At 44.3% G+C, this 24,963-nt stretch overlaps 1 protein-coding gene across 3 annotated transcripts in view; it reads right to left on the reverse strand.

Moving 5' to 3' along the window:
* Positions 1-287: 287 nt before the first annotated feature.
* LOC106601002 (protein phosphatase 1 regulatory subunit 1B) overlaps positions 288-24,963 on the reverse strand; it is a 33,144-nt gene continuing 8,468 nt past the window's right edge. For all 3 annotated transcript variants that reach the window (XM_014192840.3, XM_082973662.1, XM_014192839.3), the window contains exons 3-6: positions 6,330-6,413; positions 6,139-6,214; positions 3,257-3,394; positions 288-2,256 (exon numbers count right to left, since the gene is read on the reverse strand). In XM_014192840.3, the coding sequence (XP_014048315.1) occupies positions 2,135-2,256; positions 3,257-3,394; positions 6,139-6,214; positions 6,330-6,413 (420 nt within the window). In that variant the 3' untranslated portion in view covers positions 288-2,134. The remainder of the gene's footprint in view (positions 2,257-3,256; positions 3,395-6,138; positions 6,215-6,329; positions 6,414-24,963) is intronic.

Consider the following 24,963-nt stretch of genomic DNA (forward strand, 5'->3'; position numbering starts at 1 on the left):
TTAGCATACTTTCTAGGAAGCCTATTTTTAATTTGTCAGCTGACTTTGCCAGTTTTGTTTTCCATGAGGGTGTTTTCTGACATACTCCACTTGAAGAACATACCATCAGAAGTATCAGAATTCCTTCTGGAATGTGGGTCATGTTCATTCATTGCATCATAGGGTGTGAAATACTGACCATCTTGTGGCAATCATTTTGTGCGGTCATATATATTATTCTATAAAGTATATTTTCAAAGTTTTAGGATTTTAAGATTAGTTTCACCCACCAGGACACACACACAAAGTAATTTCAAATCAGGAAAATGTGTTTATTTAGATATTGTTGCTCACATTGAAATGTCTACATTTTTAACAAGTACAGAAAAAAAAATGAAAACAAAAAGTGGAATAAAGAAGAATAGTGCGATTAGAGTTCATTCTTGTCATGGCACTCGTCTATTGAACAATGAGGATAGATAGACTTGGAGAAGGAGAGGATGCTCACTACAGCCAGACAATGGAGGGAGTAGGTGCCATATGTCTCAACACTTTGTCCAACAAAAAGAGAATCAAAACAATTACTATATATTAACAGTTGGTACAGATTGAGACATTCAACTGTGACACTACAACAAATGTATTCCGCTGACTCAAGCAATCCTGCAGTTGGAGAACAGATGTGATGGAAATAAAGAAAACTGTTTATTAGACTGACATTATCAATGAGTATATGATGATAATGACATTCTGAGGGTGAATATTTGTATATTCAAATGTGTCATTCCATTTCAGCAGGAAGAGAGAGAGAGAGAAAGAGAGTCACTATGTATTGTATTGTCTGTATTGGTTTTCATGAGAATATGAAAAACACAGTTATCCAAGTCGTGACTAAAAGGTTACTAAACGTTGTGACAATTGTTCAACAGAGAGAGACCATATACAGCTAAGTTGATTAATAGGTCTTTACACAGGAAATTATTTAAACAAACAAACAATAAGAATCTGATTCTGTATACAAAATGAATACATTTTTTTTCTCACAAAAAAACTAAATTGGACTACTTTTACAAAAGCATGGCATCCTCACATACACCCAGAGTACATCATTGACACAAATAGCTTTGATGGGCACCAAAAATAACTTCAAATGCATCACAAATAAATGTTTCAAATGCATTACAAATCTAGATCATTTCAATTATATTGATGCATATTATTTGAAGGCCTATGCAGTGCACAGTTTATTGTATATAAATCCATGTCAATACATACTCTCTGGTTATTCTACATCCCCTATCTTGCCACAAGATGGCAGCAGCTGCTCACTTCTTCCAAGAACAAGATCTCAATATGATTAGGCTGCAGAGATATCCAATCTAGGCCAGAGTGAAATTTGGTACACATAATACAGGTCTTTGTGATTTTGAAAGGAACCCATATGGGAGTCTGTATTATCATATCTGCACAGTAATGGAGCAGCTTTAGAATATAGTCTGGACCGATAGTCAGAGACTGATGATATCTCCTCTCTCCATCTCTCTGTGTGTGTGTGTGTGTGTGTGTGTGTGTGTGTGTGTGTGTGTGTGTGTGTGTGTGTGTGTGTGTGTGTGTGTGTGTGTGTGTGTGTGTGTGTGTGTGTGTTCTATACTGAAGCTGTTATTTTGAGTGTCATGTGTAGTTATTATTTCTAGCCATTATTCCATTGCTCTGTAACATTAAAGAGCAAAGCTAGAAAGTAAGAAGTGAATGAATGGTTCCCCTGACATGGAAGAGAAGACTAGCGTTGCAGTGAGGGACCTCAAGGTCACAGTGACCTTGGTGACCTTGCCCTATCCACTAGTCTCATTAGCTCTAAGGAGCCACTCCTCACCTCTTCACAAGGGCGATATCTATTACACCCGCTCTCCCTCCCTCTCCCCCCTCTCCCCTTCTAGATTAATGTACAGATTCTTTGCTCACAGATTTGCTAACAGTACCTACCTACATTCATTCATTCATTCATTCATTCATTTAATTTGAATATGCACCATTCAAACTTAGAAGCTCTCTTTCTCACTCACACGTTCACACATTAAATCACTCATTCACTCAATCATTCACACATCTGCAACCATCCATCTCTCCCTTCATTATTTTGTTGTTTAAAGTAGTGTTAAAACTTTACACTTTTGCGCACTTTCTTTGCCTTCTCCTCTGTCTTTTCTTCCGTCTTTTCCTCTTCTTTCTCTTCCTCCTCTTCATCCGGCTTCTCTGATTGATCTGTGGTGCTGGTCGCTTGGGGGTCAAAGGAGACAAGAGATGATGTCAAAGAACAGCAGCACACACTGATCTCCTTCAAATCAAACCACTAACCTTTTACACAAGGAAGCTTGATGACTACTTAGATTTGTGGATTTGGATGTTTCAGAAAAGACATGCAGGGAAGGTAAACAAACAGCACTAGGGAAAAGAGGTTAATCAATTTATGGGACATCATAATAACTCTACTCCCAAACCAGTCTATGGTAATCTGGTTCTACCTGTCATTTCCTGGTCAGGCATGTGCCTCCTGTGAGTGTGTGTGTAGAAATACATGTGTGTGTGTGGAACATGGTATACACGTCTGAATCATACCAGTACATATGAAAGTGTCTTCTGTATAAATGTGCATGTGTATGCAGGCCTAATTAGGCAATTGCTCTAGTGAGGATAATCACATCCTACTTCAATGTATCTTTAAGAGTCCCTGTCTAGCGATGTGTGACACTACAGCCACTCTGCAGCCGTGTTGCGTTCAAACGACAGATTTACAGAAAAATGATGACAGTAATAGCCAATGAAACAGCATTTAACGATGCTACAGGAGAGATTTCACTAGGAAGCTCTGCCATCTGGGTTGGCAGCCCAGCATCAGTACTGATGCCACAGAGAAAGCAGATAGACTGTTAGCCGTGGCTAAGCATCTCTGGCCCCTGACTGGCACAGGGCAGGATGGAAGCACAGGGAGGTCTGCTGTGCTCTCTGATAGATTTGGTGGAGTGATGCTAATATGTGCTTATGTAATATCACTGCTACTTGTCGCAGAGAAGACTTTATCTGAGACCCTGCTGTTTTGAACATGGCATAGTGCAACGTTCATCCCATTTGACTTAAAAGTGGGCACTGAATAACAATGGCTATACACACAGCTTAACATGTAAGCCGGTTACACCATTGGTGAAAGCATCAATGCGATTATATGAGTGAGTGTATATAGTGTGTTACTGGTTGACAGTGTATGGAATCCCTATCTCACCAGCAGCTTTGGTGGGGAATCTCTCCTCCCTCTCCTCATGACAGGGGTAGTCGTCGTACTCCTCCCCCTCAAAGGGGTCTTCCAAGGGGGGGTAGACACCCAGGTTCTGCATGTGTGCCTCAGCCATCTTCTGGACGGCTGGACGCACACATACACATGATACACAGGAACACACACAGGGACAAAGGGAGAGAGGGATAGGTTGTTTTGGGTTTACCAGGCTTCAACACTGTCAACGTTACCATGCGTCATACGGGCTTTCAGATGCATGCCAGACAGACAGATAAGCAGCCAGCCAATCACCCAGCAAGACAGACATACAGACAAATAGCCAGCACGTTCATGTTTTATAGTTTGTAATGGACTGGTATAATACATTTGTGTCCTATATATACACACACGTCTTTACTCTTTCCTGCATTTGTTTTTATCCGTTAATTTCTCCGGTCTGGTCCTCTGTTCTTTTGCTCTCTAAAAAATGCTGACTCACCCTGCTCTCTCATAATCCCTCTCTGTCTAGGTCACCTTGGCGTGCATCTGTCTGTCTCTCTCTCTCTCTCTCTCTCTCAGCTAATGAAGAATCGAATACTGATACAGGAACACAGACTGGGTTATTATAATAACACTCTACACGCATATAGTAATCCCCCTTTAATTCTTTAATTAACATCTACTGACAAGTCTCCAAACAGATTTTTTTCTGGTCTTACTTACACATGCTCTATGTTTATGGCTCTGCGTGAAACAACAAGTATGAAGCAACATTTACAACTGTGTCTGTGTGTGTCTGTGTGTGTGTGTTTGTCTGTCTATCTGCTGTATATGCTCCTTTGGTAATCCTGGATGATCCAGAGCTGCACAGACTCACACTCAGTGACTCACAGCCGTCTTTCTCTCTCTCTCTAAATATATATATATATATATATATATATAAGCAAAACATGTGTCTATATTTCCATAGAAGAAATCCCTCTTGCACATACAGTATCTCACAAAAGTGAGTACACCCCTCACATTTTTGTAAATATTTGAGTATATCTTTTCATGTGACAACACTGAAGAAATGACACTTTGCTACAATGTAAAGTAGTGAGTGTACAGCTTGTATAACAATGTAAATTTGCTGTCCCCTCAAAATAACACAACACACAGCCATTCATGTCTAAACCGCTGGCAACAAAAGTGAGTACACCCCTAAGTGAAAATATCCAAATTGGGCCCAAAGTGTCAATATTTTGTGTGGCCACCATCATTTTCCAGCACTGCCTTAACCCTCTTGGGCATGGAGTTCACCAGAGCTTCACAGGTTGCCACTGGAGTCCTCTTCCACTCCTCCATGACGACATCACGGAGCTGGTGGATGTGAGAGACCTTGCACTCCTCCACCTTCCGTTTGAGGATGCCCCACAGATGCTCAATAGGGTTTAGGTCTGGAGACATGCTTGGCCAGTCCATCACCTTTACCCTCAGCTTCTTTATCAAGGCAGTGGTCGTCTTGGAGGTGTGTTTGGGGTCGTTATCATGTTGGAATACTGCCCTGCGGCCCAGTCTCCGAAGGGAGGTGATCATGCTCTCCTTCAGTATGTCACAGTACATGTTGGCATTCATGGTTCCCTCAATGTACTGTAGCTCCCCAGTGCCGGCAGCACTCCTGCAGCCCCAGACCATGACACTCCCACCACCATGCTTGACTGTAGGCAAGACACACTTGTCTTTGTACTCCTCACCTGGTTGCCGCCAAACACGCTTGATACCATCTGAACCAAATAAGTTTATCTTGGTCTCATCAGACCACTGGACAGGGTTCCAGTAATCCATGTCCTTAGTCTGTTTGTCTTCAGCAAACTGTTTGCGGGCTTTCTTGTGCATCATCTTTAGAAGAGGCTTCCTTCTGGGACGACAGCCATGCAGACCAATTTGATGAAGTGTGCGGCATATGGTCTGAGCACTGACAGGCTGACCCCCCACCCCTTCAACCTCTGCAGCAATGCTGGCAGCACTCACACGTCTATTTCCCAAAGACAACCTCTGGATATGACGCTGAGCACGTGCACTCAACTTCTTTGGTTGACTGTGGCGAGGCCTGTTCTGAGTGGAACCTGTCCTGTTAAACCGCTGTATGGTCTTGGCCACCGTGCTGCAGCTCAGTTTCAGGGTCTTGGCAATCTTCTTATAGCCCAGGCCATCTTTATGTAGAGCAACAATTATTTTTTTCAGATCCTCAGAGAGTTCTTTGCCATGAGGTGCCATGTTGAACTTCCAGTGACCAGTCAGTATGGGGGAGTGTGAGAGCGAGGACACCAAATTTAACACACCTGCTCCCCATTCACACCTGAGACCTTGTAACACTAACGAGTCACATGACACCGGGGAGGGAAAATGGCTAATTGGGCCCAATTTGGATATTTTCACTTAGGGGTGTACTCACTTTTGTTGCCAGCGGTTTAGACATTAATGGCTGTGTGTTGTGTTATTTTGAGGGGACAGCAAATTTACACTGTTACACAAGCTGTACACTCACTACTTTACATTGTAGCAAAGTGTCATTTCTTCAGTGTTGTCACATGAAAAGATATACTCAAATATTTACAATAATGTGAGGGGTGTACTCACTTTTGTGAGATACTGTATATACAGTGTAGTACCTACTCTACAGTATAGTACAGTATATACAGTATAGTACCTACTCTACTCAACTGATTGACTTGACTTGACTTGTATTAATTTGTCACGTGCATCTTACCCCACTGCCCCCATTTCACTAATAATATAAGCAGGAGGCAACAGAACAGTAAAGCAAGGTAAACACAGTATCAACACAGGGATAATTCACCATACAGAGGACATGTATACACTACTTACTCAGTCAGCTATACTCTTACCTTTCAGGGATGGTGGTTGATACACATTTGGGTTGACTCGCTTGGGCTTGAGTACCCCATTCTCTCCTACAATCCACTGTGGAAGGAAGAACAAGTTGAATGTAGTCTACAATTTTGAAATAACGCAACCATTCACATGACTATAGGGTGACATGCAGTTATCCTCTGAGGCACTAGGGGCGCTCTGTTACCTGATGGGTGGACTGATCATCCTCAGGAGAACACTGGTCTGCCACTCTGAACAGTGTTGCAGGTGTAGGCCGCCGGCGCCGGATCTAGACACACACGAGAGAGAAGAAGAGAATCTGGTATTTGGTTTTTTGGGTGTAAGCTATCTCATCAGCGCTTGTAATGTGTCCAGTTCTCCTAATTTGACTCCAGGCAAGGAGTCAAGTCTGAGTACTGTCGGGGCAGGCCAGGGGGTCAGAGGTTAGGGGTCAACAAGAGGTCATCAGAACAGAGCACATCCAATTATGTCACATAGGTCCCTTTCCTGCAGTCGAATGACCAAAGTGCCCTCTAGTGGCCTCATGGGTGCAATGTTATTAGTATTTTTCATAATTTCATTTAAAAAAAAAAATCCACAGAAAATCCTGTGTTTCTATGTCAAATGGTTTTGTTATGTTTCAGTCTTCTGTGATGTTTGTAAAGTGTAATGTTAGGATGCAAACTCACATTTAAACTATATATATATATATATATATATATATATATAGTTTAAATGTGAGTTTATCTATCTATCTATAGATATCTATCTATCTATCTATAGATATCTATCTATCTATCTATATATATATATATATAGAAACTCTCTGTGTGACCCTGATTTAGCCCAATTAACAGAGCAACCCCCCGGGAGAAATCAGTATCACTCTGAACTCTACGTTAGTCATTACATACATTGTACTTAGTACATGGTTGATATATACATTATATGGTACAAACATAGTTTACCAATCAATATACATGTGCCTGTGGGTATTCACTGCAGAACAGTAGTTTGATGCAAAACTATGTCACTCAAGCAAACAAGTCTGTGAGCATAAATTCATGTTTGCATATCTGCAAACAAAAACATGTAGAAACAAAAACATGCGACTAATTGATAAAAAATGTTTCCAGTGAGGGCCCTATAGTAGGTATTACTGCCCTCCTCTCTCCCCCTCTTTCCCCTCCTCTCTCCAGCCTCTCTAGACCAGTGGCAGGCAGACTGGAGCTCACTCCCTTTAGGCTTCCTGGGGTGGAAGGTAGCCTAGTGGTTAGAGCGTTGGGCCAGCAACCTTTCGATTGCTGGTTCAAATCTCTGAGCTGACAAGGTGAAACTCTGTTGTTCTGCCCTTGAACAAGGCAGTTAAACCACCATTCCCAGTAGGCTGTCATTGTAAATAATAATCTTTCTTAACTGACTTCCCTAGTTAAATAAAGATAAAATTACTATATGCCCAGTGAGGAGACTTGTCATGAACTTCTCTGTTTGACTTTCCAGGCTTCCATCCTTATAGTAGTGCACTGTTCATCTGACTTGAATGCATGTATCCAAAACAACTTACCACAGCAAGTTTGCAAACTGTTTTCTGCTTGATCTATTTAGACTGTGGGAGACTGTGTTTGCGAGTCAATGCACTGTGAGTGTTGTTGCCAAACCTTCACAGCAGGGTTCTACCTGTCCCAATGGGTAACCTGCTAACCACTCTAACTGGGTGCTCACAGTACGCTGCAGACGGCTCTCTCATTCTGTCAACACTGGCATTCTTAAGCTACAGTACAAGGTTCATTAATTTGACAATGGAAGGAATGCAGAGAGAGGGTCAAGGAGAACAGTTTATGGGGCCTTCTGTTCTGTAGTTTTAATTCCAGGTAGAACCCTACTGTGAAGGTTTGGCAACAACACTCACAGTGCATTGACTCACAAACACAGTCTCCCACAGTCTAAATAGATCAAGCAGAAAACAGTTTGCAAACTTGCTGTGATAAGTTGTTTTGGATACATGCATTCAAGTCAGATGAACAGTGCACTACTATAAGGATGGAAGCCTGGAAAGTCAAAACAGAGAAGTTCATGACAAGTCTCCTCACTGGGCACACAATTGGGTAATATTTAGTACGTTGATTAATGAGATTCCAACCTATTTTCACCCACTCAAAAAGACAGCCAAAGGTTTGTTGAATTCCCAATGTGTTATCAATATTATTTTTAAACATCTAAAACAGAGGTTCTTTTTTTTTTTTTTACATAATTGTTTTGGGGGGAATATTACTAACAACATATTAAATGACTTTTGGCCAAGGATCTGTGGAATAAGTTAAACGTGTGTAAAACAACACAATGTAAAATTATGAATCTACAATCAAATCAATCAAATCAAATCCAATTTGATTTGTCACATGCTTCGTAAACAACAGGTGTAGACTAACAGTGAAATGCTTACAGTGTACGTTCTTAATACTGGGCAACATAGGCCTGGGAGACTCACAGTGTTATTGGTATCCACAGTACTCCACCAATTGTACATTTTTCTATTCAATAGCATTCCCCCCCAAAAGTGTTTTTATTTGACATAAATGCACTGTAATTTAAAACTGCAAAGTTTTCTCTCTGTGTTGAATTGCAGGATATTAGCTTTAGAGCTGCAACAATAAAAAAAAAAAACATCTGTCCCATGACAAAATGTGTAGAATTACAGGAAATTAGATCGAAAACTGCTGAACGTTCTCTCTGATGCCAAGAAGCAGGCCTTTTAAATGTTCTTTCCCTGGGCCCGAGACTTGGTTCATCCAGCCATGTACTGCAGACGTCATAGTAAAACTCCTTGTAGGCTGTTGTTAATAACGCACTCGAGTTGTGTTCTGATCACGAACGGGTCTCTGATGAATTTGCTAACACAAAAGGGGTCCCCCGGCCCCAAAAGGTTTGAGAACCCCTGATCTAAAATTACAACCAAATTCCAATGAAAAGATCAATGTCTTATATTTGGTTTAGTTGTCACTTAAAATGTGTTATCACTGCGCTTTCAACCATTTAAAAGCACATTCAAGTTCAAATGGGAATACAATGTGAGATGTTTGGTTTATTTCTACAACAAATGAATGTGTTATCACTGTGTTTGATCTAACAGCATGGCCAAATGACCTGGATTGCAGTCAGTTGAGATTACATTAAAGTACATGGTGCAAGGGATCAATGCTGTTTGAGAGTCAATGCAGATTATTATAGCAGTAGTGAAGATTTCCACAGACCTGCAAACCTGAACATAAACGCTTTCTATTATTACATAAGAAGACATTTATTGTTAGAGTAACCTCAAAATGTGGCCACTCATTTTAAGGTTGAAGAAATATTGTTACATTAGTTTGTAAAATAACCTTCACATTAGGCCATTTGCTGTCTTACAAAAGTAATATTGAATTGTGTTCGGTAGACAATGCAACCAAATATCAACTTTTTAAGGAGATGTATCTTCTGCATGGATAGCCCCATCGATGCCACTGAGCCTGGCTTTAATTCCAGCTTGTCTACAAATGAATTAACAATTGATATGTTGGATTCCCGTTTTCATTTCAACCAAAAATCTAAATACAGTTTGATTTGATTTAATCTCTATTCTTGAACTTTTATTTTTGGTTGAATGGAGAAGTGAATCCAAGATATTTATTACTAGCATATTGGTAATAGACAGTGACAAATATTAAAGCTAAGCAGTGATGGGCTTGGTTAAAACTCTGGATGGGAGACCTACGAGATTGGATTTGATTTGATCTACACCTATGTTATTGGTCACATGCAGATGTTATTGCGGATGAAGCAAAATGCTTGTGTTTCTAGCTCCAACAGTGCAGTAATATCTAACAATTTCACAACAATACACACCAATCTAAAGTAAAATGGAATTAAAAATGTATAAATATTTGGACGAGCAATGTCAGAGCAGCATAGACTAAGATACAGTAGAAAAGTATAGAATACAGTATATACATATAAGATGAGTAATGCAAAATATGTAAACATTATTTAAGTGACTAGTGTTCCTTGGTTAAAGTGGCCAGTGATTTCAAGTCCATGTACATAGGACAGCAGCCTCTAAGGTGCTCTCCAGCAGGAGGTGCTGCCCAGACTACTGCTTTCTATCTTATAGTGGATATTACGTCGAAGATGACGTTGTTTCAAAGGTGAAAATTAAACATATTTTATACAAGGTTTGTCTATGTTGAATATTGGTTACCATGATCATATAATCCTGTGGTTGAAATTTCACCTTCAAAACAACAGTTTACGCTGACGACTTTTTTCAAATCCAATGTATTTTCCACGTAGACAACAGGTCACAATACGTTGACAAATTAAGTGGAAACAATGTTGATTCAACCAGTTTGTAACCAGTGGGTCCTCTCTAGATCTATACCAGCCAACCTTGGCCATAGACTGAACCTTTGCTCCTCTCTGTTTATGGTGTCACACATCATCAGTGGCACTTCTCTATTTTCCATGAAGTTGTTCTCTGAATGTGTTTGACCCTGTGGATCTCATTCCTCTAGTTAACCAGGGCAGACAGGGTCTTCGTCCCAAATGGCACCCTATTCCCTACATACAGTAGAGTACTACGTTTGACCAGAGCCCCATGTGCCCTGATCAAAACTCTGGTCAAAAGTAGCACACTACAGAGGGAATAGAGTGCCATTTGGGAAACATCCTGGGTCTGGGAACTGTGCGTCAAAGCAAGCAGGTCACTGTTGCCAAAGCACAGGCTTGGTGGGCCACACAACACATCATAATCTCCTCATAAAGGTTCTGTATATCTCTCCTCACTTCCCTTCTATCCCTCACTCTCACTCTCTCTCATCCCCACTTCCAATTCCACTTCATCCTCTCCTCCCTTTATCCTGTTCACCCCACATATCATTTTTCATTCCTTGACAGTGACATGACATTATCCTCAATCCCCCTCCTCTCTTTCTTTACAACCTTCTCTCTCTATCTCCCCCTCTCTCCTATCGTTTTCCTCTTTCTTTCTTACCCATCTCTCTTCCCTTTCCCCACATCACCGGGCTGTGCCCACCGGGTTTTGTAATCTTATTATGGCGCTCAGCTTGAATGACGTCTCTCCACTCCCTCAGTGGGAGACATCCCAGCAGGGCTCCCTCACTGTGTGACCCCCGACGTCCACATCTCTCTCCACTGACATGGTGAGAGGCCCTGGTTGTTGCTGTGGCTGCTGCTGCTGGTCAGCCTGGCTCACACCTGATATCTCTGCTGGGTAAAACCAACCCCCTTGCCTGCCCGCCTGCCTGAGGTAGTGGTGGAAGAGTGGGTAAGACAGAGCGCAGCAGACCAGATGTTAACCAGGCCCATGTCCCAGCTACTAAACTGGGATGCTTTTTGGCCTTATACATAGTACCAATCCAGGTATGTAGAGGACTGATCTTCCTAGGGCTCTGGTGTGAGCTCTGAGATGTCGCTGTTCTTTAGAGGAAGGGAGAGGAGAGAGAAAAGAACAGTGAGGTAGACGGAGCTAGATAAATTAAAATAACAAATGTCAAGGGAGCTCAAAAAGGTAGAGAAAGCAAGTGGCATCCCACACACACACACACACACACACACACACACACACACAGAGAGAGAATGAGAGAACGCGAGAGACAAGGGGATAGAGCAAGCGTATGTGTTTTTGCCCTAGAGCTGAAAGGGTGTTGCTGGATAATTGAGGTCATTGTGGTATAATAAAATTATTTATACAGTAGTGTGTGTGTGTGTGTGTGTGTGTGTGTGTGTGTGTGTGTGTGTGTGTGTGTGTGTGGACCCTCGGAGTGCGTGTGTGAGTGACTCAGCTCTTACTGACATCACTACTGGCCTTCCCATGTTAATGAAGAGACGGTGACGTTTAACCCTAAAACTCTTTACCGCCACTATTACCTGTAGACTACTAGGGCTGCTAGAATGATTAAGTTCCTGTAATGGACCAATGAATGGCATCAAGCTGCTTCCAGGAAAAGGTCACCATCGATTATAGAGAAGGTGAGTATATACAGCTATAAACGCATAGAGGGGTCAGGGTGAGTAACAGCTATTGTGACAGGCATGACAGGCATCAATGCACAATGTTTGCAACGCCAGGGTTGTGGGTTCGATTCCCACGGGGGACCAGTACGGGGGGAAAAACATTTTTTTTAATGAAATGTATTCACTACTGTAAGTCGCTCTGGATAAGAGCGTCTGCTAAATGACTAAAATGTAAATGTAATTATGCACACATGCCATTTCCAAAGAATAATATGCACCGTATACGGGTCAAACACACAGACACACACCTGGCATTTCTCATACACACACACATCCGGCTGGGTGACTGTGGCAGCAGGGTGGATGACGGTGGGAAAGGCCAGATGACATAACACACAGCCACTTGTAATTTTCCAGTCTTTCAATCACCCCACTTCAGTAGTTACATAAGATCATCTGTGACCTTCACATTTACGTTTTTATACTGGGGCACAGCATGTGAGATTACTCCTGTTATACTTTACCCCCCACTCCCCCCCTCTTCCACCCTCTCCCACTCTCCTCAGTTGCAGCCATTGTTCAGTATCCTTAAGTATCAGTCCTACTGTTTCTGGCCTCTCAGCAGCTATGTAGAGCAGGAATGCATCCCAAATGGCACCCTATTCCATATATAGTGCACCAGTGGGCCCTGGTCAAAGGTAGTCCACTATATTGGAATAGGGTGCCGTTTGGTACACAGACGTGGGCTGTTGATGAGCTGTCACAGGGCCACTCATGGGCTCCACAGGTGGGGCTACAGCCGGTATGTGTCCCCACGGGACTCCCTGTCCCCCACAGAGCCTACAAGCACAGGGGAAATATTACAGCTCTTAAGCTTCAAGAGAGCCAGGCCTTCATTATCAATAAGAAGGTGCTTGAATGACTCACCTGGTTAAACTAAGGTTAAATGAAAAGGAGACCTTATTTTAACTGAAGGTGGCTTAGATACATGCTTATCTAGGGTAAGTGTGTGTATGTCCATCAGTGGAGGCTGCTGAGGGGAGGACGGCTCATAATAATGGCTGGAGTGGAGTAAATGGAATGGAATCAAACACATCAAACATATGGTTTCCATGTGGTTGATACCACTCCATTGACTCCATTCCAGCCATTATTATAAGCCATTCTCCCCTCTCTTCTGACACCGGGGTAGGTGCAGTCCTGTCTCAACGTTCTCCCTCGGATCAGAAGCTCCATCCTTGTCCCGCAAGCTCTCACCTGCAGAGAAATTGACATGGGTAACCGGGAACTCCTGGCTGTTAAGCTGGCTCTTGAGGAGTGGCGTAACTGGTTAGAGGGTTCGGTCTTTCCCTTCATTGTGTGGACGGATCACAAAAATCTAGTCTACATCCAGACCGCCAATCGTCTGAATTCTCGACAGGACAGGTGGGCATTGTTTTTTGGAAGATTCAACTTCACACTCACTTATCGCCCCAGATCTAAGAATAGCAAGCCTGACACCCTCTCCCGTCAGTTTACCGCAGACAACACAAGTTCCGAGCTAGAAACACTATGCCATCCTCCTGCATCATTGCTGCTGTCTCCTGGGAGACTGAGTCCTGTGTTCGTCAGGCTCAGCTGAACCAGCCTGATCCTAGAAACGGTCCTTGTAAGGCTCTGTTTGTGCCAGATTCAGTTCGTTCTGATGTTCTTCAATGGGCCCATTCTACTCACCTCACATGTAACCCTGGCATGAACCGGACTGTCGCCTTCCTGCATCAGCGATTTTGGTGGCCCACCATGGAGAGACGCTTGGGAATTAATCTCAGCCCCTGCTCGGAACGAAACCTCCAAGCCTACATCTGGTCTGCTTCATCCTCTTCCCATACCCAGTCGCCCCCGATCACACATAGCTTTGGATTTCGTCACTGGCCTTCCCCCATCGAATGGTAACTCAGTCATCCTTACTATTATTGACTTTTTTTCCCAAAGTGGCTCACTTCATTCCCCTCTCCAAGCTTCCTTCCTCCCGGGAGACTGTGGACCTGCTGGTATCCCATGTTTTGCAGCTGCATGCATCCCTAGTGACATTGTTTCTGACAGAGGACCCCAGTTTACATCCCAGGTATGGAGAGCCTTCTGCACGGCTCTGGGTATTAAGGTCAGCCTTTCGTCTGGATATCACCAACAGCCGGCCCCAGCGGGTGAACCAGGAGTTGGAAACTGAAACACGCTGTGTGAATTCGGCTAACCCTTCCTCCTGGAGTGCCCAGCTACCCTGGGTGGAATATGCCCACAACACCCTAATGCCTCATTAGGTATGTCTCCCTTTGAATGTGCTCTGAGTTACCAACCTCCCTTGTTCCCTGCCCAAGAGGTCAAAGTAGAGGTGCCCTCAGTCCAGGACCATATGTGCCTTTGTTGTCGCATCTGCAGGAGGGCCTGGGCTGCCCTTCTTCGTGCCTCCGCCAGGACCCAATCCCAAGTTAACCATTGCCATGCTTCAGCCCCAGTCTATACTCCAGGCCAAAAGGTATGGCTTTCATCTAAGGACTTGCTACTGAAAGTGGTTTCCAAAAAACTAGCTCCTCGATTGCCCCTTTGAGATTGATCGTGTCATAAACCCCTCTGCTGTTCATCTGAAACTCCCAGACTCTCTCAATTCAGCCCACCTTCCATGTATCCTTAATTAAACCAGTCTGGTCCTGTCCCCTCCTGCAGCTGCTCCTCCACCCCCTCGGCTCATCAATGGCCATCCTGCCTATACGGTTTGGCAGCTTTTGGATGTGCACCATCGGGGCTGTGGTTGGCAGCATCTGGTGGACTGGGAGGGATATGGGCCTGAGGAGCGCTGCTGGGTGCCCCGTTGTCACATTCTGGAACCCTCACTCTTACAGGATTTTCATACCTCACACCCAGACAAGCCGGGCCATGCGCCAGGTGGCGTCCGTGGAGGAGGGGGGGTACTGTCACATCTGCTCCTGCTACACCCTCTGGTGTTCACCCGTTGTCTTCTTGACCTGCAGTTACCCCCCCTGTTCTCTCTCTCCCTCGCTGTGTGGTTGAAGACAGGTGTGCTGGAGTCAGAGCAGATCCCTACCAGCTGCAACTCGTTCCATAATCAAGACCTCTACAAATACTCAGTCCTGCCACTTCCACTCTGCTCAGTCAGTTCATGATTCTAGCCATTTATTGTTACTCTTCTGTGCCTGTTTCCCTGCCTGACACCGTTTATACTCTCATTGCAGTTACTGCTCTGTCTCCTGGTCCACATCTCACCACCCAACTACCTTACTCTGGATTTTACTCACCATCACTACCTTGGATTCCCCTCAGGACATGTTTTCCCTGTTCTACTCAAACCTTAGTCTCCACATCTGGTTTTTCTGCAACTCATCCGAGCTACCCCGGATCTGCACTCCATATCTCTCTGTGCAACAAATATTTTGGTTCATTCATCCCTGTTTCCTCATCTGGGTCTGCTCTTGGGTTCCCCTGTGTCACTCCGCTTAACAGGATGTTTCTCTTTCGTTCTCCTATAAAACTGTTGGCACTAATGGGCTGTGTGAGTCGACTCAGTGATGGTATTTTAATCAGTAGCATAGGGGTATGGAAGATTAGTCTTCCCTGTGGCTCAGTTGGTAGAGCATGGTGTTTGCAACGCCAGCATGGTGTGTGCAACGCCAGGGTTGTGGGTTCGATTCCCATGGGGGGCCAGTACAACAACAACAAAAAGTATGCACTCACTATTGTAAGTCGCTCTGGATAAGAGAGTCTGCTAAATGACTAAAATGTAAATTAAACTAAGCTGGTAGGACCAAGTAAACCTGCACTGGGCACAACAACCCTTCTCTGCTCTTCACTCCTGCATTCAATGTGTGACAATTACTCAGGTAGGATGTGTGCTTGTGTGTCAATGCATGTACACTACCAGTCAAAAGATCGGACACACCTACTCATTCCAGGGTTTTTCTTTTTTTACTCTTTTCTACATTGTAGAATAATAATGAAGACATCAAAACTATGAAATAACACATATGGACTGTAGTAGTAACTAAAAAATGTTATGTGAGATTCTTCAAAGTAGCCACCCTTTGCCTTGACAGCATTCCAGTCACCTGGAATGCATTTAAAATAAAATAGTATTTGTCACATGAGCCGACTACAACAGGTGAAGACCTTCCAGTGAAATGCTTCCTTACAAGCCCCCAAAAATGCAGTTAAGAAAAATCTGTTAAATAAAGTAAGAAATTAAAGAGCGCAGTAAAATAACATTAGCGAGGCTATATACAGGAGGTACCTGTACAAAGTCAATGTGCGGGGGCACCGATTAGTTGATGTAATATATACATGAGTTATTAAAGTGACTTATGCATAGATAACAGAGTAGTAGCAGCAGCGTAAATGGGGGGGGGGGGGGGGGGGCAATGCAAGTAGTCTGGGTAGCCATTTGATTAGATGTTCAGTAGTCTCATGGCTTGGGGGTAGAAGCTGTTTAGAAGCCTCTTGGACCTAGACTTGGCACTCCGGTACTGCTTGCCATGCGGTAGCAGAGAGAACAGTCTATGACTAGGGTGGCTGGAGTCTTTGACAATTTTTAGGACTTTCCTCTGACACTGCCTGGTATAGAGGTCCTGGATGGCAGGAAGCTTCGTTCGCCCCAGTGATGTACTGGGCCGTACGCACTACCCTCTGTAGTGCCTTGCGGTCGGAGGCTGAGCAGTTGCCATACCAGGCAGTGATGCAACCAGTTAGGATGCTGTCAACAGTACAGCTGTAGAACCTTTTGAGGATCTGAGGACCCATGACAAATCTTTTCAGTCTCCTGAGGGGGAATAGGTTTTGTCGTGCCCTCTTCACAACTGTCTCAGTGTGCTTGGACCATGTTAGTTTGTTGGTTTTGTGAACACCAAGGAACTTGAAGCTCTCAACCTGCTCCACTACAGCCCCATCGATGAGAATGGGGGAGTGCTTGGTCCTCTTTTTCCTGTAGTCCACAATCATCTCCTTAGTCTTGATCATGTTGAGGGAGAGGTTGTTGTCCTGGCACTACACGGACAGGTCTCTGACCTCCTCCCTATATGCTGTCTCGTCGCTGTTGATAATCAGGCCTACCACTTGTGTCATCGGCAAACTTAATGATGGTGTTGGAGTCGTGCCTGACCATGCAGTCATGAGTGAACAGGGAGTACAGGAGGGGACTAAGTACACACCCCTGAGGGGCCCCAGTGTTGAGGATCAGCGTGGCAGACAAGTTGTTGCCTACACTTACCACCTGGGGGCAGCCCATCAGGAAGTCCAAGATCCAGTTGCAGAGGGAGGGGTTTAGTCCCAGGGTCCTTAGCTTAGTGATGACCGTCGTGGGCATTATGGTGTTGAACGCTGAGCTGTAGTCAATGAACAGCATTCTCACATAGGTGTTCCATTTGTCCAGGTGGAAATCGGCAGTGTGGAGTGCGATTGAGATTGTGTCATCTGTGGATCTGTTGGGGCGGTATGCGAATTGGAGTGTATCTAGGGTATCCGGGAGTATGCTGTTGATGTGAGCCATGACCAGCCTTTCAAAGCACTTCATGGCTACTGTCTTGAGTGCTACAGGCGGTAATCATTTAGCCAGGGTACCTTCGCTTCCTTGGGCACAAGGACTATGGTGGTCTGCTTGAAACATGTAGGTATTACAGACTCAGTCAGGGAGAGGTTGAAAATGTCAGTGAAGACACTTGCCCCATGCATGCTTTGAGTACACGTCCTGGTAATCCATCTGGCCCCGTGGCTTTGTGAATGTTGACGTGTTTAATGGTCTTGCTCACATTGGCTACCGAGAGCTTTATCACACAGACATCCAGAACAGCTGGTGCTCTCGTGCATGCTTCAGTGTTGCTTGCTCGAAGCGAGCATAAAGGCATTTAGCTTGTCTGGTAGGCTCGCGTTACTGGGCAGCTCCCGTCTGGGTTTCCCTTTGTAGTCCGTAATAGTTTTCAAACCCTGCCATATCCGATGAGGGTCAGAGCCGTTCTAGTAGGATTCAATCTTAATCCTGTATTAACGCTTTGCTTGTTTGATGGATCGTCTGAGGGCATAGCAGGATTTCTTATAGGCGTCCGGATTAGTGTCCCGCTTCTTGAAAGTGGCAGCTCTAGCTTTTAGCTCAATAGGGATTTTGCCTGTAATCCAAGGCTTCTGGTTGGGACATGTACGTACAGTCATCCTGGGGATGACCCGCCAGCTGTATGTTATTCATGTCGTCGTTCAACCACGACTCGTTGAAACATAAGATATAACAGTTTTAATGTCCCGTTGGTAAGATATACATGCTTTTAGCTTGTCCAACTTATTTTCCTGGGATTGTACCTTGGCCAGTAGTACGGATGGCAAGGGCAGATTAGCCACTCGTCAGCGGATCCTCACAAGGCACCCCAATTTCTTTCTGCGTTATCTTTCCTGCCTCTTTCTCCTGCGAATAACGGGGATGAGGGCCTGTTCGGGTGCCTGCAGTAAATCCCTTTTGTCCGACTCATTAAGGAGAAATTCTTTGTCCAGTTCAAGATGAGTAAACGAGTTCCAGAAGATATTTTCAGGCATAAGAGACAGTAGCAGCAACATGTACAAAATAAGTTACAAAAAATGTTTAAAAACTAAATAGCACTGTTGGTTAACAGGTATGCCTTCTTAAAAGTTAATTTATGGAATTTATTTCCTTCTTAATGCGTTTGAGCCAATCAGTTGTGTTGTGACAAGGTAGCTCTATTTGGTAAAAGACCAAGTCCATATTATGGCAAGAACAGCTCAAATAAGCAAAGAGAAATGACAGTCCATCATTAATTTAAGGCATTATTTCAAGAACTTTGCAGTCGCAAAAACCATCAAGAGCTATAAAACTGGCTCTCATTAGGACCACCATAGGTAAGGAAGACCCAGAGTTACTTCTGCTACAGAGGATACATTCATTAGAGTTACCAGCCTTAGAAATTGCAGCCCAAATAAATGCTTCACAGAGTTCAAGTAACAGAAACATCTCAGCATCAACAGTTCAGAGGAGACTGCATGAATCAGGCCTTCATAGTCGAATTGCTGCAAAGAAACCACTACTAAAGGACACCAATAAGAACAAGAGACTTCCTTGGGCCAAGAAACCCGAGCAATGGACATTTGACTGGTGGAAATCTGTCCTTTAGTCCAAATTTGAGATTTTTGGTTCCAACCGCTTTGTCTTTGTGAGACGCAGAGTAGGTGAACGGATGATCTCTGCATGTGTTGTTCCCACTGTGATTTATTTAGAATTCAAGGCACACTTAACCAGCATGGCTAACACAGCATTCTGCAGCGACACTTCATCCCATCTGGTTTGCGCTTAGTGGGACTATCATTTGTTTTTCAACAGGACAATGACCCAACACTAATTCAGGCTGTGTAAGGGCTATTTGACCAAGAAGGACAGTGATGGAGTGCTGCACTAGATGACCTGGCCTCCACAATCACCCGACCTCAACCCAATTAAGATGGTTTGGGATGAGTTGGACCGCAGAGTGAAGGAAAAGCAGCCAACAAGTGCCCAGCATATGTGGGACCTCCTTCAAGACAGCTGGTTGAGAGAATGCTAAGAGTGTGCAAATCTGTTATCAAGGCAAAGGGTGGTTACTTTGAAGAATCTAAAATATAAAAATATTTTTGATTTACACTTTTTTGTTTTTTTGGTATTTCATAGTTTTGATGTCTTCACTATTATTCTGCAATGTAGAAAATAGTAAAAATAAATAAAAACCCTTGAATGAGTAGGTGTCCAAACTTTTGACTGGTACTGTATGTATGTATGTATGTATGTATGTATGTATGTATGTATGTATGTAATGTAATGTAATGTAATGTATGTATGTATGTGTGTGTGTGTGTGTGTGCGTGCGTGCATATAGAAAAAGAGAGAGTGTGAGGGTTAGCACCCCTTGCATTGCTGAGTGGGGTGCAGATCTGGCTGATGTGGGTCTGCTCTCCAGAGGCGGTCCTCGTAGATAGGCCAGCTAACGGGCCAGCCTATTAAAAGACAGCAGTAGAACAGTGTAAACTAGATCTGAGGACCCCCAGTGGACCCTGCGTAGGCGAGAGAGGCTCTCTCTAGCTAATGCTGCTAAAACTAAGCAGAGCTCTACTACGTCATACCAGCCAACCATCTCTAAAGGGAGACACTATATCCACCCAGCAACTGCAATGCCAACACAACACAAATGAGAGACACACCCCCATGTTATACTCCCCTGTCAACCCTAAGTGGCGTCCTGTCCTGTCCTGTCCTCCAGGTATAGGGTAGGTACTACTTAATTACATTAGCCCAGCTCATTAGCCCAGCGTGTGTCAGATCCCAGATATAGAGGTGGACGCAGCACTTTGGTCCCATAAAACGGCGTTCCATCCTTGTCTCTCTCACTGTAACAATTGGGCCATAATTCAACTCAAACGCATATAGATTTACAAGTGATTGATATACTGTACAATTAGGATGCCCGGCCTCACACAGACACGCATGGGCTACACTGACCGGGAATAGTGTTTGCATATGTGCATGGCAACTTTTATGCAATTAAAGTACACTTACGTGTGCAACCGGGCACGCACTCACGACTGAGGAGTGACTAACCACCCATCCAACCTAACACTGTCAAACACAACTCATTAAAATCTCTCTCTCTCACACAAGCAGGTCAATATCCCATCTGCTACTATTCTCTGTCGCTCTCTCTCTCTAATCCACACTTCCATCTCTGTCCCCCTCTCTCTCTTTACCCCTTCATCTCTGCTCTGTCCACCTCTGATTAAGAGCACATAGCTGCAAAGCCTCATTCACCCTCTGCTATCACAGCTCTGTGTCTGCCTGAACTCTAAGGCAGCAGGACTCACTCTATTCAATTCTCCAGTGGTATCTCCCTTCGTCTCCGTGTCAGGCCCTGGGAGAGCCCAGACAAATTAAATGGTTGGACCTTTAGGTCTCACTAAGTGCTAAAGGAAATGACACAATAAAATGAAAAGTAATCCTTCCCTTTGTGCACTGCGATTATTTTTCTATTAAGAGGCATTAGCAACGCGGCAACACTTCTGTCAAGAACAAAACCATCAAAGGTTTAAATCAAAAGCCTGGTGGTGCTGACGTGGTTTGGAAACTCAGCACAGACCGAAAAGTAATGAAATTCCTTTGGTGACAGATAACAAAATATAATAGAGAAATAAAGAACATCTCTCTCCCTACTTGAACAGAATGCTGCTGGTATTATGAGCTGATGAAAGAAAAAGAAGTGAAACACAAGAGACATTGATGATCATCGTGTTTGAAGGAAGAGATGTACAGCACATGCCGGCTGCATGTGGATAGAAGATAGCAGGTTGGAACTTTGTGTAAACAAACTGAAATAGGGGGTCAGAGCATCCCTATAGCCAGAGCGGCACGTCATGCTCTTCATTGTAGTCAGACGGCTAATATTAATACTATGCATGCAGGTCTCTCTTGGCTAAGAGTTGAGGAAAGACTGCCTCACTTCTTGTTTTCATAAGAAACATTAATGTGTTGGAAATTCCAAATTGTTTGCATAGTCAACTTACACACAGCACTGACACACACACTTTGTAAGGATCGACACAGGAGATGAGAAGCAGGTACAGCAAGTGAAGGTTTAATAGCTATCAGACATGAAACGGAACAGGAACAACGTCTGGACAGGAACACATAACAATTAATGTGGTCATAGGGAACACCACCAAAGAACAGACAGATATACAGGAGGTAATCAACAACGTGAAGGAGTCCAGGTGAGTCCAATGAGCGCTGCTGTGTGTAATGATGGTGACAGGTGCGTGTAAAGAAGGGTAGCCTGTGCCCTCAAGCGCCAGAGAGGGGGAGCGGGAGCAGGCGTGACAGTAACCCCCCCCCCCACCTGCCGAGCCGGTTGAGGCGTGGGAGCCTGACGATTCGGCTGAGGCGTGAAAGCCCGATGGGCCGGCTGAGGCGTGACGTGATATGGAAACCTGCCGAGCCAAGCAAGGAAATCTCAAGAGCCAGCTCGGGCGTGACAGCCTGACGAGCCAGCTTAGGCACCCCCGGTTCCAATGGCGGCGGAATCCAAGCCCGACGTCACCAACAACAAAAAATAATGGGCCGCCTGAGGCATAGGAGCCCAACGAGCCGACTGAAGCATGAAGTGAGATGGGAACCTGCTGAGCCAACCGGGGCAAGGAAACCTCTTGAGCCAGCTAGGGCATGACAGCCCGACTTGCCAGCTTAGGCACCCCCGGTTCCATAGGCGGCGGCCCCGGGTCCGACATCATCAACAAAACAAAACCCTAAAAAACTCCCTGATGCTTCATGTAATGGTGTCCGCATTCTATAAGAAACGATGCAGGACATGAGAAGCAGGTACAGCAAGTGAAGGTTTAAATGTCTTTATGGACATGAAACGGAACAGGAACAACGTCTGGACAGGAACACATAACAACAATTAATGTGGTCATAGGGAACACCACCGAGGAACAGACAGATATACAGGAGGTAATCAACAACGTGAAGGAGTCCAGGTGAGTCCAATGAGCGCTGCTGCGCGTAATGATGGTGACAGGTGCGTGTAAAGAAGGGTAGCCTGTGCCCTCAAGCACCAGAGAAGGGGAGCGGGAGCAGGCGTGACACACTTACCCCACCAGACATGCCACCAGGGGTCTTTTCACAGTCCCCAGGTCCAGAACTAATTCAAGGAAACGTACAGTATTATTCAGAGCCATGAGTGCATGGAACTCCCATCTTAAATAGTGCAAGTGAACAGCAAACCTGGTTTCAAAAAACAAATAAAGCAACACCTCACGGCACAACGCCTCTCCCCCATGTGACCTACTTGTAGTGTGTATGTACAGACATGTATGTCAGTGGAGGCTGCTGAGGGGAGGACGGCTCATAATAATGGCTGGAACGGAGTCAATGGAATGGAATCAACCACATGGAAACCACATCTTTGATGTGTTTGATGCCATTAATGTTCCATGTTTTTAAATGTATATAAATTGTAAAGTATTTTGTCTGTAATGTAGTTTTTGTTATGTCGGACCCCAGTAAGACTAGCTGTCGCCACTGATGTCAGCTGATGGGGATCCTAATAAATAAAACAAAACACCAGCATCCCCATACTGTCTCCATGTACCTGTTCTTAAACCTTAACACACCCACCTATAGGAACCTCAGCCCCTTTCTCTCTAGCTTCTCTAACATCTAAGAGTCATATACAGTACAGTAGCTACACAGCTCTATTTTTGTTATTTAACCTTTAGTTAACTAGGCAAGTCAGTTAAGAACAAATTCTTATTTACAATGACGGCCTACCCCAGCCAAACCCTAACCCGGACGACGCTGTGCCAATTGTGCGCTGCCCTATGGGACTCCCAATCACGGCTGGATGTGATACAGCCTGGATTCAATCCAGGGACTGTAGTGACGCCTCTTGCACTGAGATGCAGTGCCTTAGACAGCTGCGCCACTCGGGAGCTCTGTCATGTCACACCTCTGTCAGATCCACTCACACTTGTCACAGTGTCACAGTAGAATATATGATGATACAGGCACCATTCACTGGGATTCAATGAGTAACCAGCAAACATCAGAAGAGACAGGAAGTAATTATAGCAACTGGCAGTATGATGTCACACCTACCCCAGTACCCATCATCACCCAACTGCCCACTCCACTACCCATCCTCACTGACCTGCCCACTGCACTACCCCACTGCTCAGTTAATTAGCCATCGGTCAACAGTCAGTCGAATACAAACACAGGACTGTTCCACTTTTGTCCTTTCTTATACATACACACACTAAGGGGTCGATTCAATCCGCATCGTGGAAGATCCGCAGTATAGTGCGGTTGAAATGTAAGGGTTATTTCCGATCGAGCTGACATATGCAGCGGGAACATTGCCTTTAAATTCCAATCGCGCTATACCGTGGATCAATCAATCAAATGTATTTATAAAGCCCTTTTTACATCAGCCAATGTCACAAAGTGCTATACAGAAACCCAGCCTAAAACCCCAAACAATGCAGATGTAGAAGCACGGTGGCTAGGAAAAACTCTAGAAAGGCAGGAACCCAGGAAGAAACCTAGAGAAGAACCAGGCTCTCAGGGGTGGCCAGTCCTCTTCTGGCTGTGCCGGGTTGAGATTATAACAGTACATGACCAAGATGTTCAAACGTTCATAGATAACCAGCAGGGTCCAAAAAAGTATTAGAATAATCACAGTGGTTGTAGAGGGTGCATGAGTAAATGTCAGTTGGCTTTTCATAGCCGAGCATTCAGAGTTAGAGACAGCAGGTGCGGTAGAGAGAGAGAGAGTCGAAAACAGCAGGTCCGGGAAAAGACCATGCCTCGAACAAAAGAGATCTCAGAAGACCTAAGATGAAGAATTGTTGCCTTGCATTAAGCTGGAAAGAGTTACCAAAGTATCTCTAAAAGCCTTGATGTTCATCAGTCCACGGTAAGACAAATTGGCTATAAATGGAGGAAGTTCAGCACTGTCGCTACTCTCCCTAGGAGTGGCCATCCTGCAAAGATGACTGCAAGAGCACAGTGCAGAATGCTCAATGAGGTTAAGATGAATCCTAGAGTGTCAGCTAAAGACTCACAGAAATCTCTGGAACATGCTAACATCTCTGTTGATGAGTCTACGATACGTAAAACACTAAACAAGAAGGGTGTTCATGGGAGGACACCACGGAAGAAGCCACTGCTGTCCAAAATAAACATTGCTGCGCGTCTGAAGTTTGAAAAAGAGCACCTGGATGTTCCAGTAGCTCTGTGGACAGATGAAACTAAAGTTGAGCTGTTTGGAAAG

Source organism: Salmo salar, chromosome 03, assembly GCF_965601325.2.
Source record: "Salmo salar chromosome 03, fSalSal1, whole genome shotgun sequence".
Lineage (NCBI taxonomy): Eukaryota > Metazoa > Chordata > Actinopteri > Salmoniformes > Salmonidae > Salmo > Salmo salar.